This window comes from Stomoxys calcitrans, chromosome 1, assembly GCF_963082655.1.
Source record: "Stomoxys calcitrans chromosome 1, idStoCalc2.1, whole genome shotgun sequence".
Taxonomy (NCBI): Eukaryota; Metazoa; Arthropoda; class Insecta; order Diptera; family Muscidae; genus Stomoxys; species Stomoxys calcitrans.
The window spans coordinates 6115484-6129092 of NC_081552.1; the positions used below are offsets into that span (position 1 = coordinate 6115484).

At 37.7% G+C, this 13609-nt stretch overlaps 1 protein-coding gene across 1 annotated transcript in view; it reads left to right on the forward strand.

Moving 5' to 3' along the window:
• Positions 1-1310: 1310 nt before the first annotated feature.
• The window catches only part of LOC106090470 (uncharacterized), a 28510-nt gene continuing 16211 nt past the window's right edge, over positions 1311-13609 (forward strand). The window contains exons 1-2 of the mRNA XM_013256654.2: positions 1311-1538; positions 7548-7731. Coding sequence (XP_013112108.1) covers positions 1331-1538; positions 7548-7731 — 392 coding nt within the window. The 5' untranslated portion in view covers positions 1311-1330. The remainder of the gene's footprint in view (positions 1539-7547; positions 7732-13609) is intronic.

Sequence of the window (13609 nt, forward strand, 5' to 3'; positions counted from 1 at the left end):
TTTTATTATATATTTTTTTTTAATAAAAAAATTCAATGAATTTCGAAATAATTCAGTTAAATAAACAGAAATCAAACAAATCATCATTGATAGCCAAGTTATGATTCGATTGAATTTTAATATGATCAATAAATATTTAGGTTGGATTGCAGCAAAATGTGCATAGTGATGATTTGGAGTGTTGTCAGTTGTGGTTTTTATGGAAGATCGGTCCAATGCACAACAAATCGAAGCCAAGAAACACTTTCACCTGTTCATAGCAAGAGCGATGAACAAGTGTAGCATAAAACAAGAAAAACCAAACAAAAAACGAGATAGAGAACGACTGAGATGCACCTAACAATGAAGTGAATTCACTCCAACAGGAACAATAACTCGAAATTATGCTGTATTTTAACACCGATTGCAATATAACTATATATTATGTTCAAGGAGGTTGTAGAGACACTGATGATGCAAAAGTATGTGCAGTAGAAACCGCATAACTGTAATACGACTTTGTGAAAAATTCAGCTTAAGTGGAACTATACAAAAAGAACCGATGTGAGTAGGTAAATTTGTTTCTATGATGTTTAAAATGAATACAGTTTGTTTCTACTTATTGGTCATATTAAACTGCTGCTGGTATCTATATACAAAACAGCATTTTACTTTTCGTTTAAAGATTTTTTAAAGAAAATAAAGCTGGATTGGCCAGTCTTTGCTTTTGTCTTCCTTGTGCGGGCCTATATCAGAGCTCAATGTGCATGGCATTCGGGCACCATTCGCATAACCAACAATGAGGCAAACAAAAACTTGGTCAACATTTGGCCAAAAGAGAGTTAAAAAAATTGGCCAACAATTGTTTTTGAATATTTTTGGCGGTTAGTTTATTGACCATAACAATATTGTCTGAGTTTTTTGTGTAAGCTTTCCAATATTTGTTTATGGACAATTTTTTTTAACCAACTGCCATAACTTGAAGAGAAGCTACGACTCATACATCATGTAGTTGGTTACTGTCACTTTTTTGTTTTTGGTTTTTGTCATCCACCATGTTCACTTGTGGATGTTGGGCTGGATGGATAGCTGTTGTTGGTAATTTTTGTTTTGGCTCAAATTTATATGTTTGTACGTTTCGATGTGTCTTGGCTGCAAAAGTTTTTGGGGTAAGTTTGTTGGTGTTTTAAAGTGAAACTTGTAATCAGTTGCTTTAATACTGCGCTTAAAAACGGTGGTCCCTTGAGCGAAAGAAGCAAGATTGTCCGCTTGTTCGCCTCAAACTAGTTGCAAAGGAATTTTTATTTGTTTTACGGAACAGCATTGCAAATTATTTCAACAGCATTAAAAAATGAAGTTAAGTTATGTGCTAAATCTTACACTCATACCCACGTTGTATGTGTTGTTTGTTCTATTGGTGGAATTTGTGGAAAATGGAGTTGCTCAAAATTCTGAACCCTTGTTTGAAATTCCGGTGCAGCTAATCGGGTTCCCGGTTATAGTTATGTCGGTGCGTTTATCACAATTCGCCAAAAAGTTGGCCTATTCATTAAACCCAAGTAAGTGGTGTGAAGTACTTCATCTGACTGACGATCGGAAGATAAATAAAAAGAAAAAAAAATGTGGAAAAACACGATTCGAAGAGAAAAACCAGTTGAAAAATGCAAATTGCCTTTGAGTCACTGAACGTTGTCATGATTGGTGAAGGTGACAGTAAAGAGTGCTAACGAGTTTGTTGTATTTTTTAAAATATAAAAAAATTTTAAGTGGAAATACTTTCTTTGGAATTCCGTTTACACAAAACAAAGCCTCAAACGCATATTTCGTGAATATCATACAAATGAAGCTGTAAAAAATAACAAGTACAAGCGTGCTTAGTTCGGCCGGGCCGAAACTTGTATACCCTCCACCATGGATCGCATTTGTCAAGTTTTTTGCACGGTACATGTTTAAAGGCAAACAAAAAATAATGGATAAGAATAGTTAACCGAGCCATACTGGGCTTGGATATTAAAGATGATAATAGATCTCATTGTGTAAAAGCTATATCAGGATATGGACGGATTCAGACCATATTTGGTACATCTATTAAATACCTAGTAGACGTCATATCACATAATTTCAGCCAAATCCGATAAGAATTGTGCCCTCTGAAGTCTCAAGAAATCATATCGGGAGGTCGGTTTATATGCGAGCTATTGTAATTTTAATGACATTTTTTTAAAAAATTTTAATGATATTTTTCTAGAGACAAAATTTCAGCGTAATGTTCTCTTATGACAAAATTTCAGCATGGTCCTCTTCGCCCTGAAGGAGCTATATCTAAATATCGACCGATATGACCCTTTTACACTCCCAACCGACCTACACTGATAAGAAGTATTTGTGCAAAATTTCAACTCCTAGCTTTACTCCTTCGAAAGTTAGCGTGCTTTCCACAGACAGACGGCATGCCTAGATCGACTTTAAATCAAAACGATCAAGAATATAATATATACTTTATGGTATCTAAGATCAATATTTCGAGGTATTACAAACGGAATAGTGAAGTAAGCATACCCCCATTCTATAGTGGAGAGCATAAAAATTCAAGCATTTGAGTCAATTGTTCCAGTTGTTGCCAAAAATTCTCCTTAATCTTAAAGAAGATACAATGAGTCAACACTGAAAATTGGGTTATTCTAAAACATTTCCTTATTGTTAATATTAACAATGACGAAAATATTTTTTCAGGTGTCTTCAATGTTTTCTTTGATGATGTAAAAGGTTCAGCAATATAGTTTTTGGCTACCGGGATGCAAAAGTCAACTTAAATGTACATCAAGCCAAATCCCAGATATACACACAAAACAAATTTTGCCCAAGAACATTCCACTAAGGAACAGGAGCAAACTTCTCACATATCAATGTCAAATTTATGTATAAGCTAATTGTAAGGGACCTCTTTTTTATAGCCGAGCCCGAACGGCGTGCCGGAGTGCGACACCTCACAATAGGCGGACATGCTAACCTCTGAGCTACGGTGGCCTCCCAAAATCTCAGATATGAAATCAGAAAAATTTGTCACCATTGGCTTTCCCTTCAATAATGTTTGATATTTTTTCGAGTATTTCAGTGTTGTAAACTCTTTCCCATTAATGTGAGGGAAGTCTTCTCCCTTTTTTTAAGGGGATGTCTTAATGTTTGAAGATGACCATTTATCCTTTCAAAGGAATATTTTAATTTCCGCTTAAGGTACAAGGCAAACAGACCATGTGTATAGCACACATTTAGCAAGTGGAACAGGGTTAGTTTGGACGAGAAGGGTAAACATATTTTGGTTAAGTTATCTGATGATTGGTATCACAATCATTCTCTGACTGGCAAGGTCTTTGATGATCTGTCATAATCATCTTCTAGTTCTTATCAATGGATACTATAAAACTGCGCTGAAGGTTTAACGTAAGCAAATCATGAGTTTCGTGAAGGATTCGAGGAACCAGTTTTGTGTGGAAGTGGCTTGTAATGGTTGCCCCAAGGGTCTTGGGTCAGGAACGCAGTGAAAATGCAAAATACATGAGTGTTATGCTGAAAGGAAGTTGAACTTCAAATCCAACATTTTGGAAAGGGCAAGAAAGACAACTCTTGCCCTATAACCACGTTTCATGCGCTGGGTATATACTGCAGTTGTCTGACCTATAATGCTATATGGTTTTGTGGTCTGGTGGACTGCGCAACGTGTGACTTTTTAAATTTTTTCATGACAAAAATCCATAACTTTGGTTCTAGATTTATTTTTCAAGTAGTAAAGTGTTCTTTTGAGGTACAGTGGGACAAAATAGCATAGTGGGACCATTAAAAATAAAAAAAGTACTTAAATTTGACACCTTTTCATATTTTGTTGTTGTTGCCACATTTGCATATTGAGGCGGCGATCTTCTCCAAGCTCTTATAGGCGAGCAAGCTCGTGCTCCAGCATGACAGCCAACGGTTATGTTCGTCCGTCTGTAGAAATCACGATAACGGTCGAACGCGTTAAGTTAGCCGCTTGAAATTTTGCACAGATACTTAATATTGGTGTAGGTCATTGGGATTGCAATTGGGCCATATCAGTTCAGATTTAAATAAAGCTCTCATATAAACCGATCTCCCGATTTGACTTATTGAGCCCCTTACAATCATCAATTTTTACCCGATTTGGCTGAAATTGAGCATGTAGTGTTTTTTATGACTTTCAACAACTGTGCCAAGTACTGTCTAAATCGGTCTTTAACCTGATATAGCTCTCGTCTAAACCGATCTTCCGATTTGATTTCTTGAGCCCCTGGAATCCGGAGTTTTTGTCCGATTTGGCTGAAATTTTGCACATAGAATTTCTAACAACTGTGATTAGTACGGTCTTATTCAGTCTATAACCTGATATAGCTCCCATATAAACGGATCTTCCGAGTTGACTTCCTGAGCCCTTACAAGCCGCAATTTTTGTCTGATTTGGCTGAAATTTTGCATGTGGTGTTGCGTTATGACTTCCAATAATCACGACAATATGGGCCTCAAATGAAAGTATTTAGGATAAGAAAACGTATCTGATATCCAATTGTCGGACCAAGTGCTAGGGGGACCACCCCAACCCCCAAAACACCCCTAAATCGGACATATTTACCGACCATGGGACTCAAATGAAAGGTATTTGCGTGTAGAATACGAATCTGATATTCAAATGTGGCACCACGTTTCTGCGGGTCCACCCCTTCCCTAAAACACCCCCCAAACAGGACTTATTTGCTGACCATGGGAATATGGGGCTTAAATAAAAGGTATTTGTGTGTAGAATTTGAATCTGATATCCAAACATGGGACCAAGTGTTTGGGGTCCGCCTCTCTCAAAAAACATCCCCCAAAGGGGACAAATTTACGACCACAGCAATATGGGGCTCAAATGAAAGGACTTTGAGATTAAAGCACGAATCTGATATCAGTATTCGGGAAAAGTGTCTATGGGGCCAACCCACCCTCACAACACCACCCAAATAGTAAGTATTTTCTGACTATTGCAATATGAGGCTCAAACAAAAGTGGTTTTAAAGTGAAACACGAATCCGATATACATTTTCAAGGCCAACTCACTGATTGGCCGCTCATTCCCCAAAACACCCCCAAGCCGGTCATGTTTCCCGACTATGGAAATATGGGGCTCAAATTAAAGGTTTGTGAGAGAAGACCACGTATCTGATATCATCATAAGGGGCCAACTGTCTAGCGGACGTTCCACCACCATAACAACCCCCAAATAGGACGTATTTTCTCTCCAAGACAATTTGGGTCTTAAAGAGAGTGGAACTAAATATTCATAGTTTTTAGGGCCAATACCCCAAACCGGACACATTTGCTGACTTTTGCAATAAGGAGTTTAAATGAGATTAGACAAGTAAAAGCACCTGTGTAAAATGTCAGCCAATTCGAATAAGAATTGCGCCCTTTGGGGGCTCAAGAAGTAAAATAGAGAGATCGATTTATTTAGCAGCTGTATCGGGCTATAGACCTATTAAGACCATAATAAGCACGTATATTGATGCTCATGAGAGAATCCTTCGTACAAAATTTCAGGCAAATCGGATAATAATTGCGACCTCTAGAGGCTCAAGAAGTCAAGATCCAAGATCAGTTTATATGGCAGCTATATCAGGTTATGAACCGATTTGAACCTTATTTGACACAATTGTTGAAAGTAAGAATAAAATACGTCTTGCACTGTTTATATGACAGCTATATCAGGTTATGGACCAATTTGAACCATTCTTGGCACAATTGTTGATTATCACAACAAAATACTACGTGCAAAATTTCATTCCAATCGGATAAGAATTGCGCACTTTAGAGGCTCAAAAATCAAGACCCAAGATCGGTTTATATGGCAGCTATATCAAAACATGGACCGATATGGCCCATTTACAATACCAACCGACCTACACTAATAAAAAGTATTTGTGCAAAATTTCATGCGCCTAGCTGTACTCATGCGAAAGTTAGCTTGCAATCAGAATGACGAAATTAGTATACCCCCCATGATATATAGATATATGAGAATAGAGTACGTTGCTGATATATTATCCAGGCTTAGTATTTGAGGGACCACCCCAATCCCCAAAACACCTCTAAATCGGGCATATTTACCGACCATGTTGATGTGGAGCTTAAATGAAAGGTATTGGGGGATAGAGCAAGAATTGATACCCATTTTCGGGACCAATTTTTTGGAGGTCTACCCCTTTCTCAAAATACCCCACAAACAGCAATTTTTTAGTGACCATCTCAATGCGGCTCAAACAAAGGTATTTGGGAGAAGAATACGAATTTGATATCCAAATGTAGGGCCATGTATTAAGGGCATCACCCCTTTCCCAAAACACCCCCAAAGGGAAAAATTTTTTCGACCATACCAAAATGTGGCGCAAGTGAAAGGTATTTGAGATTAAAAAACGAATTTTATAATCTATTTTGGGGCCATGTGTTTGGGACACGTCTCATCCTGTAAAGTCCTCTTAACCCAATGGCAATATGGGGTTTAAATAAATGGTATTTGATATAAAGTCCCATTTTATATGGAAGTGTCAAAAGATTTTGGATTTTCAGCCCTAACTCGACCTTGGTGTGATTCCAGTGTGAAGTAAACTTGTGACTTTTTTATATCCAAAATCGCAAGCACTTGTTTTTATTGCACGGGGAATGCTATCCCTAATCATTTGTATGTTTCTTATTTGTAAGGAATTATTTCCAAAGTTGAACCTTGGCTCTTATTAAAGTTTAGCAAAGGAACTTCTACATAATTTTTTAACTTTTACATCTCATAATTTTTTAACTTTTTAAATTTCACATAAATATTTCCCCCCTCACTTAAGAATGTGTTTAAAAAATATTTTCCTAGCTTAAAGGCATACTTGATAATAGGCCCTTTAGTGCAAAAGACACCCACAAATCAAATTAACCCTCTTTTCACCATATTTTCCTAGCTTCGATAGCTTACTAACTGGGTTAGCTCGAACAGATTTATATCTTAACCAGATGGTGATAAAAGGTCTTTAATTTGAATTCAGGCACGTACACATGCGACAAGGTTGCTATTGTGCTTCATACATGCATATACAAGAGCAAAAATATGGCAGCCCCATTGTTGCTGTTGTGTGGCTTTCAATTTGATTGAAGCCACTAAAACATTTACACAACGCCTTGCCTTCAAAAACTCGAGCCGCATGACAAAGAAACCTGTCGGGGAATAAATGGGTCAAGGCTAAATGAAACAAAAATCAAAAATGTTATTGGGGAAATACCACTGAGTTAATAGCAAAAGCAGGGGAGCTGAAATTGGAACAAGGGGAGGAAGAGAGGAAACGAGCGTGAAAGCCATGTTAAGCAAGTGGTGTTCAAACGTCTCTCGTTTAGACTATGGCCCAATAAAGCGTGAGATATTTTCAGTAAAGAAAAAGGCATTTGAATTTAACGGTTGACGTAATAGCGCTAATTAAGCTAAACGAAGCTTTCAGTATTAAATTGTTCAGTATTAAATTGCTGCACTCTCTCTCTTTTTGCAGATACTTATCGGGCACGCAGCAAACGTGATACCGCTCATTTGGCTTATGATGTTGAATATGCTCAAAAGGAAATATTGCGCGAATTTGGACAACGTGCTTGTATTTTGGAAGAACCATGTCGCCTGCATGCCTCACGTCCAGGACATGCCAGTCAAACTCAACCCAATTGGTCGGAGATATTCAGGTAGGTCATTAAACCCCTTTTTTGGGTAAAACAAAAACAGCACCATCAAAGGATAGCCCCTTCACCTATTGGACAACTTCAATGGCTTCAAAGGTTTATGGCTCATTGGATATGAAGTGCTGCTGGGCAAAGTGGCATGAATGCTGTTCCTCGTGGAGTACCTACTGCAATTTAAGCGATAATGTTACTGATGGTGATGCAGCGTTTATATGTGTAATGAGCTTCTATATCGTGTTTTGGCTTTTTCCAAATTGCTTTTACTATTGCCATGGATAACGACGGCGTCATTGCCATTGCCATCACCATCTTGGCTTTGATTACTTGGTGCTTTGTACACTTTTGTTAAGATGTCATTGTCAAAATGCATCCATTTGTTACTTGACTGACTGGCAGCGAGGATTCTTTAGTTCAATCACTGCTGCCGAATACCAAATGTTTTCCAATCAATTTTTATTTGAAAAATGCCAACTCATTTGTGCATAATTTAATGTCTTATTTTTACTTGTTGCGAGAAATGCTAAACTCTTCCAAGATAAACATGGTGAAAACTTTATCCTTGCATTTTGTAAGGATTCCTTGAAGATGAGTCGTCTCTTTTGGGGAAAATAGTCTAATGATCTTTGCCTTGTTTGTACGTTTTTAGGAGTGAGCATACAAAATAAGTTTTTTTCTTGAAAGCAATGCAATTTCCTCCCTTTTCGTATAAAATTTTACTAATCATTAGTAAACTAAAAGAGAAAAAATGAGGAGAGTTGACAAGCTAAAAAAATGAACAAGAAAAGGAATACATAAAACAAGTAAAACGCATTAAATTCGACAGTGCCGAACTTTTGATACCCACCACCATGGATATATTTATTATCAAAATTTATTGTAACTCTACTATATCCATATTAGTATCCAAGTATAGCCCGACCTTAATCATTTTTGGTTCAGGTGCAGCAAAATCGGAAAATAAATGCGCCTTTTATGGTTTTTAGGCCGCAAATCTGAAGATTGGTCGCTATGGAAGCTATTAGATATAGCTTCCATAGTCCGGTATGGACCTTTTTTGGGACAGATGTTGGGAGCCTTAATACAAATCACTGATGCCAATTTTTTACAAACATAACATATTGACAAAATTTTCTATTGAAATCAAATTTTAACATAATTTTCCATAGAAATTAAATTCTTCCAAACATTCTATAGAAACAAAACTTTGGCAAGATTGTCTATAGAAATAAATTTTTTACAATCGGATATTGTTCGGTTACAGACCGTAGGGTTATGTATTCCTATTAAAAATAGAAGTACAAAAAACCCTTTTTTAAAGATGGGCAGAAAATGTGTTTTTGCTTTGTAATAGCATTTGACTTGTTTCCTTGGTCAGCACCACCAAACTCGTCAGTAGAATTTGTCTTCTAGGTTGAAAACTATGCTCTTAAGAGTTTTCCTTTTGTAGAGCACATCCTACTATTACAACAAAACACACTTGCCCAACTGCTACTCGAAGCAGTCGGCGATTGACATATAAGTAAGTTTTCAATGTAAGCATATTGCAGACTACACTGTTTGCGGTGCGCCGTTTCGTTTACCGCAAAACGTGTAAATAAATTTGTTGATAAAATTTAGTATTAATAGTTGTCATATATTGTATTTCCAAAAAAAAAAAAATAGTTCTCTATAGAGAATAAAATCTTCTCAATTTGTTTCAAGGAAAACAAAATATTAGAAAATATCTTTGAATTTATTTGTCCAACTGCAACCAATATAGGGTTTATTTTGTTTAAAATAGAAAGCAAAATAAAAACCTTTTAAAAAAAAGTTCTTCGAAAAGATGGTCGCGATTGATGCATTGGGCAGGCTACAGATATCGCGATTTCGAAGCTCACCAAGCCTTATAATTAGTCTGCTTTGGCTCAAAAAGATTGCATGCTGTCACCACTCACTAATTAGTGTGGTGTGCAATGGTAGAAGCATGCCTTCTTGAGACGAACATTGGATCATATTATGGCACCTTTCTTCGAGCGCAGTTAGAAAGAAAAACCACCAGCAACCGTGAATTTCTCTAACTCAAAAAGAACATCTAGCAACAGCAACACACACAATGCCAAAAACCTGTTACCCAGCAATCTTCGCTTGCCAAAGAGTCCCGTTTTTATATCGGACTTTATCTTGATGTAGTCCCCATATAGACCGATCTACCGATTTAAAGTCTTAGGCCCAAAAAACCACATTTGTTATCCGATTTTGCTGAAATTTAGGACAGTGAGTTGTGTTAGGCCATTTGACATCCCTCTTCAATCCCCCGATCGGTCCAGATTTGGATATAGCTGCCACATAAACCGATCTTTCGATTTAAGGTCTTGGGCTCATAAAAGGCACATTTATTGTCCGATGTCGACGAAATTTGAGACAGTGAGTTGTGTTAGGACACTCGCTTCCTTCTTCAATTTGGCCCCGATCGGTCCAGATTTGGATATAGCTGCCACATAGACCGATTTCTTGATTTAAGGCCTTGGGCTCATAAAAGGCGCATTATTGTCCGATGTGGACGAAATTTGGGACAGAGAGTTGTGTTAAGCCCTTCGTCATCCTTCTTCAATTTGGCCCGGATTGGTCCTGATTAGGATATTTATTTATTGTCCTATGTCACCGAAATTTGAAACAGTGAGTTGTGTTAAGGCCTTCGACATCCTTCCTCAATTCGGCCCATGTCCATGCTGATTTGGATGTAAGTTTGCAAATTTTGCCCATGCGCATTCCACTAAGGAACTAAAGCAAACTTCTCACATATCAATGAGTGCAGTCCAATTCAAGTTTTAAGCTCAACGATAAGGGGCCTCCTTTTTATAGCCGAGTCCGAACGGCGTGTCGCAGTGCGACATCTCTTTCGAGAGAAGTTTTACAAGGCGTAGTACCTCACAAATATTGCCAGCATTAGGAGGGGAAAACCACCGCTGAAAATTTTTTCTGATGGTCTCGCCAGGATTCGAAACCAGGCGTTCAGCGTCACAGGCGGACGTGCTAACCTCTGCGCTAGGGTGGCCTCCTGCTGATTTGGATATAGCTGTCATATAGACCGATCTCTAATGTCTTGGGCCAATAAAACCGCATTTATTTTACGATTTCGCCAAAATTCGGCACAGTGAGTAGTGTTAGGCCCTACAACATCCTTCTTCCATTTGGTCCAGATCGGTCCATATAGCTGCTATGGACCGAGCATAAATTAAACATTTCTCACCCACCACATTTCTCAACAGAGGTGGTGGGTATCAAAAGTTCAGCCCGGCCGAACTTAACGCCTTTTTACTTGTTTTATTTATTTCTATTATTTATTATTTAGGAAAAAAGTGGTCGCGATTGATGCATTGGGCAGGCTGCAGAGATCACGATTTCGAAGCTAACCAAGCTACATCATCAGTCTGCTTTGCCCCAAAAAGATTACATTCTCACTAATTAGTGAGGTTTTTTTTTTTCTTTCTTTTTTAAATAGAAACAAAAACAATCTCTATATTGGTTCCAGCTGGACAAATAAATCCAAAAACAAAATGAAACAACTAAAATAAAGTAAAGCAAAGCTAAATTAAAAAAGTCTATAAAACACATTTTAACAAAATGTTTTGTAAAACAAGTAAAAGCATGCTAAGTTCGGACGGGCCGAATCTTACATCCCCACCCATGCTGGAGGGCCACGTTCTTTGCACGTTATCTCATCTCATGCATTTGTGCACAATTTTACAAATTCAAATTCATTTAAATTTCAAATCGGATAAGAAAGGAAGTTAGATCGGGAGATCGGTTTATATGGTAGTTGTTTCAGGTAATGGACCCATTCAGACCATATTTGGCACGTATGTTAAAGGTCATAGGAGAAACCATTACACAAAATTTTCACCAAATCGAAATAGAATTGCGAGAATCTTGCGCTCAAGAAGTATAATCGGGAGATCGATTTGTATGGGAGCTGTATTGGAGGTCATATTAGTATGTTAGAGATCATAAAAAAATCACTGTGCAAAATTTCAACCAAACCGGATAAGAATTTCGCCCTCTTGAGGCTCACGAGTTATAATCCGGAGATCGTTTTATATGGGAGTCATATCAGGTTTTAGACCAATTGGACCACACTTGGCATATCTGTTAAGTGTCATAGAAAACGTCAGAGTACAAAATTTCAGCCAAATCGAATCAATTCAGATAAATCGGATAATTCCAACCCACCTACACGTATAGGAAGTATTTGTGCAGATAATCAAGTGTTTTGCTTTACTCTTCGAAAGTATGCGTACTTTCCACAGACGGACTGACGGAAGGACTTCAAATATCATTACGACCAAGAATATATATACTTTATGGGGTCTTAGACCAATATTTCGATGTGTTACGAACAGAATGACGATGTTAGTATACACCCATCCTATGGTGCAGGGTAGTAGAATACGAATCTTATATCAAAAGTCTCAAGAGGGCCAACCATCCCCCAAACGGAAAGTACACCTATAGAAGCGATATGAGACTTAACAATTAAAAGTGTGCTAAGTTCGGCCGGGCCGAATCTTGGAAACCCACCACCATGGATTCTGTTAAAAATTTGTACAAAGTTATAGGGCATAATTTTATTCTACATACCAAACTTTTGTCAAACCAGCAAAAATTAAGCTTCTAGGAACCGAATAAGGATGATCGAGAGACCGGTTTACATGGGAACTATATCAGGTTATAAACCGATTTTGGCCGTACTTGGCACAGTTGTTGGAAGTCATAACAAAACACCATATGCGAAATTTCAGCCAAATCGAACAAAAAATGTGGCTTAAGAAGTCAAATCGGGAGATCGGTTTATATGGGAGCTATATCAGGTTAATGACCGATTCCGACCGTACTTGGCACAGTTGTTGAAAGTAAAAAAAAACACTACATGCAAAATTTCAGCCAAATCGGACAAAAATTATGGCTTCCAGAGGCATAAGAAGTCAAACCGGGAGATCGGTTTACATGGGAGTTGTATCTAAATCTGAACCGATATGGCCCATTCGCAATCCCCAATGATCTACATCGATATTAAGTATCTGTGTAAAATTTCAAGCGGCTAGCCTTACGCGTTGGACCTCTATCGTGATTTCTACAGACGGACGGATTGACGGACAAGGCTAGATCGATTCGGAACGACGAGACGATCAGATTAGTTTACCCTTATCCTATAGTGGTGGGTATAAATAAGTATTAGAGATAACATGAGGATCAAATAAAAGATCATTGGAAGTGGAGTAGGTACGTGATTTTAATTTTAGACACAAAATGTCTAGAAAGCCGCACGACTTAGAAAAAAAAAAAACCAAAACTGACGAGTAGTTCGACAGGGACTGAAATAAAAGACATTTGAAAGTAGAGAACAAATATTAGAGACAAAGTGTCCTAGGTCTGCCAAATATATCCCAAATGCTCACGCAAAACAAGCGGGAAAATGTGGGACTTAAATGAAGCAATTCCCGATTGTTTCTCTTTCGAGACAAGCTCAATGATCGGAGGTTCTCTTTGCAAGTGGGATAGGAAAGCCTGAGACTCAATACACACCAACCACTATGAGACGCGTTTTGTAATTTGGTTACAATTACTCATAAGCCATATTAGGTGTGAATGCTTCAAGGTCCGTACGTTGGTATGTTGTACTTTCATCTAATTTATTGCGAAAACGCTTTGATGATACAAGTGGTGTGTGTTGCGTCTCTGTCTTTCCTTTTCCATTTGTAGAGAGAATCTCCGATCATTGATCTCGTCTCATAGGAGAAACAAACAGGAATTGTGAAATAATAATCTTCACCTCAATAGGCAAAAAACAACAGACTTGGAAATGATTAAATGAAGCACTTTGTGAGTAATGTACGAATCTTAT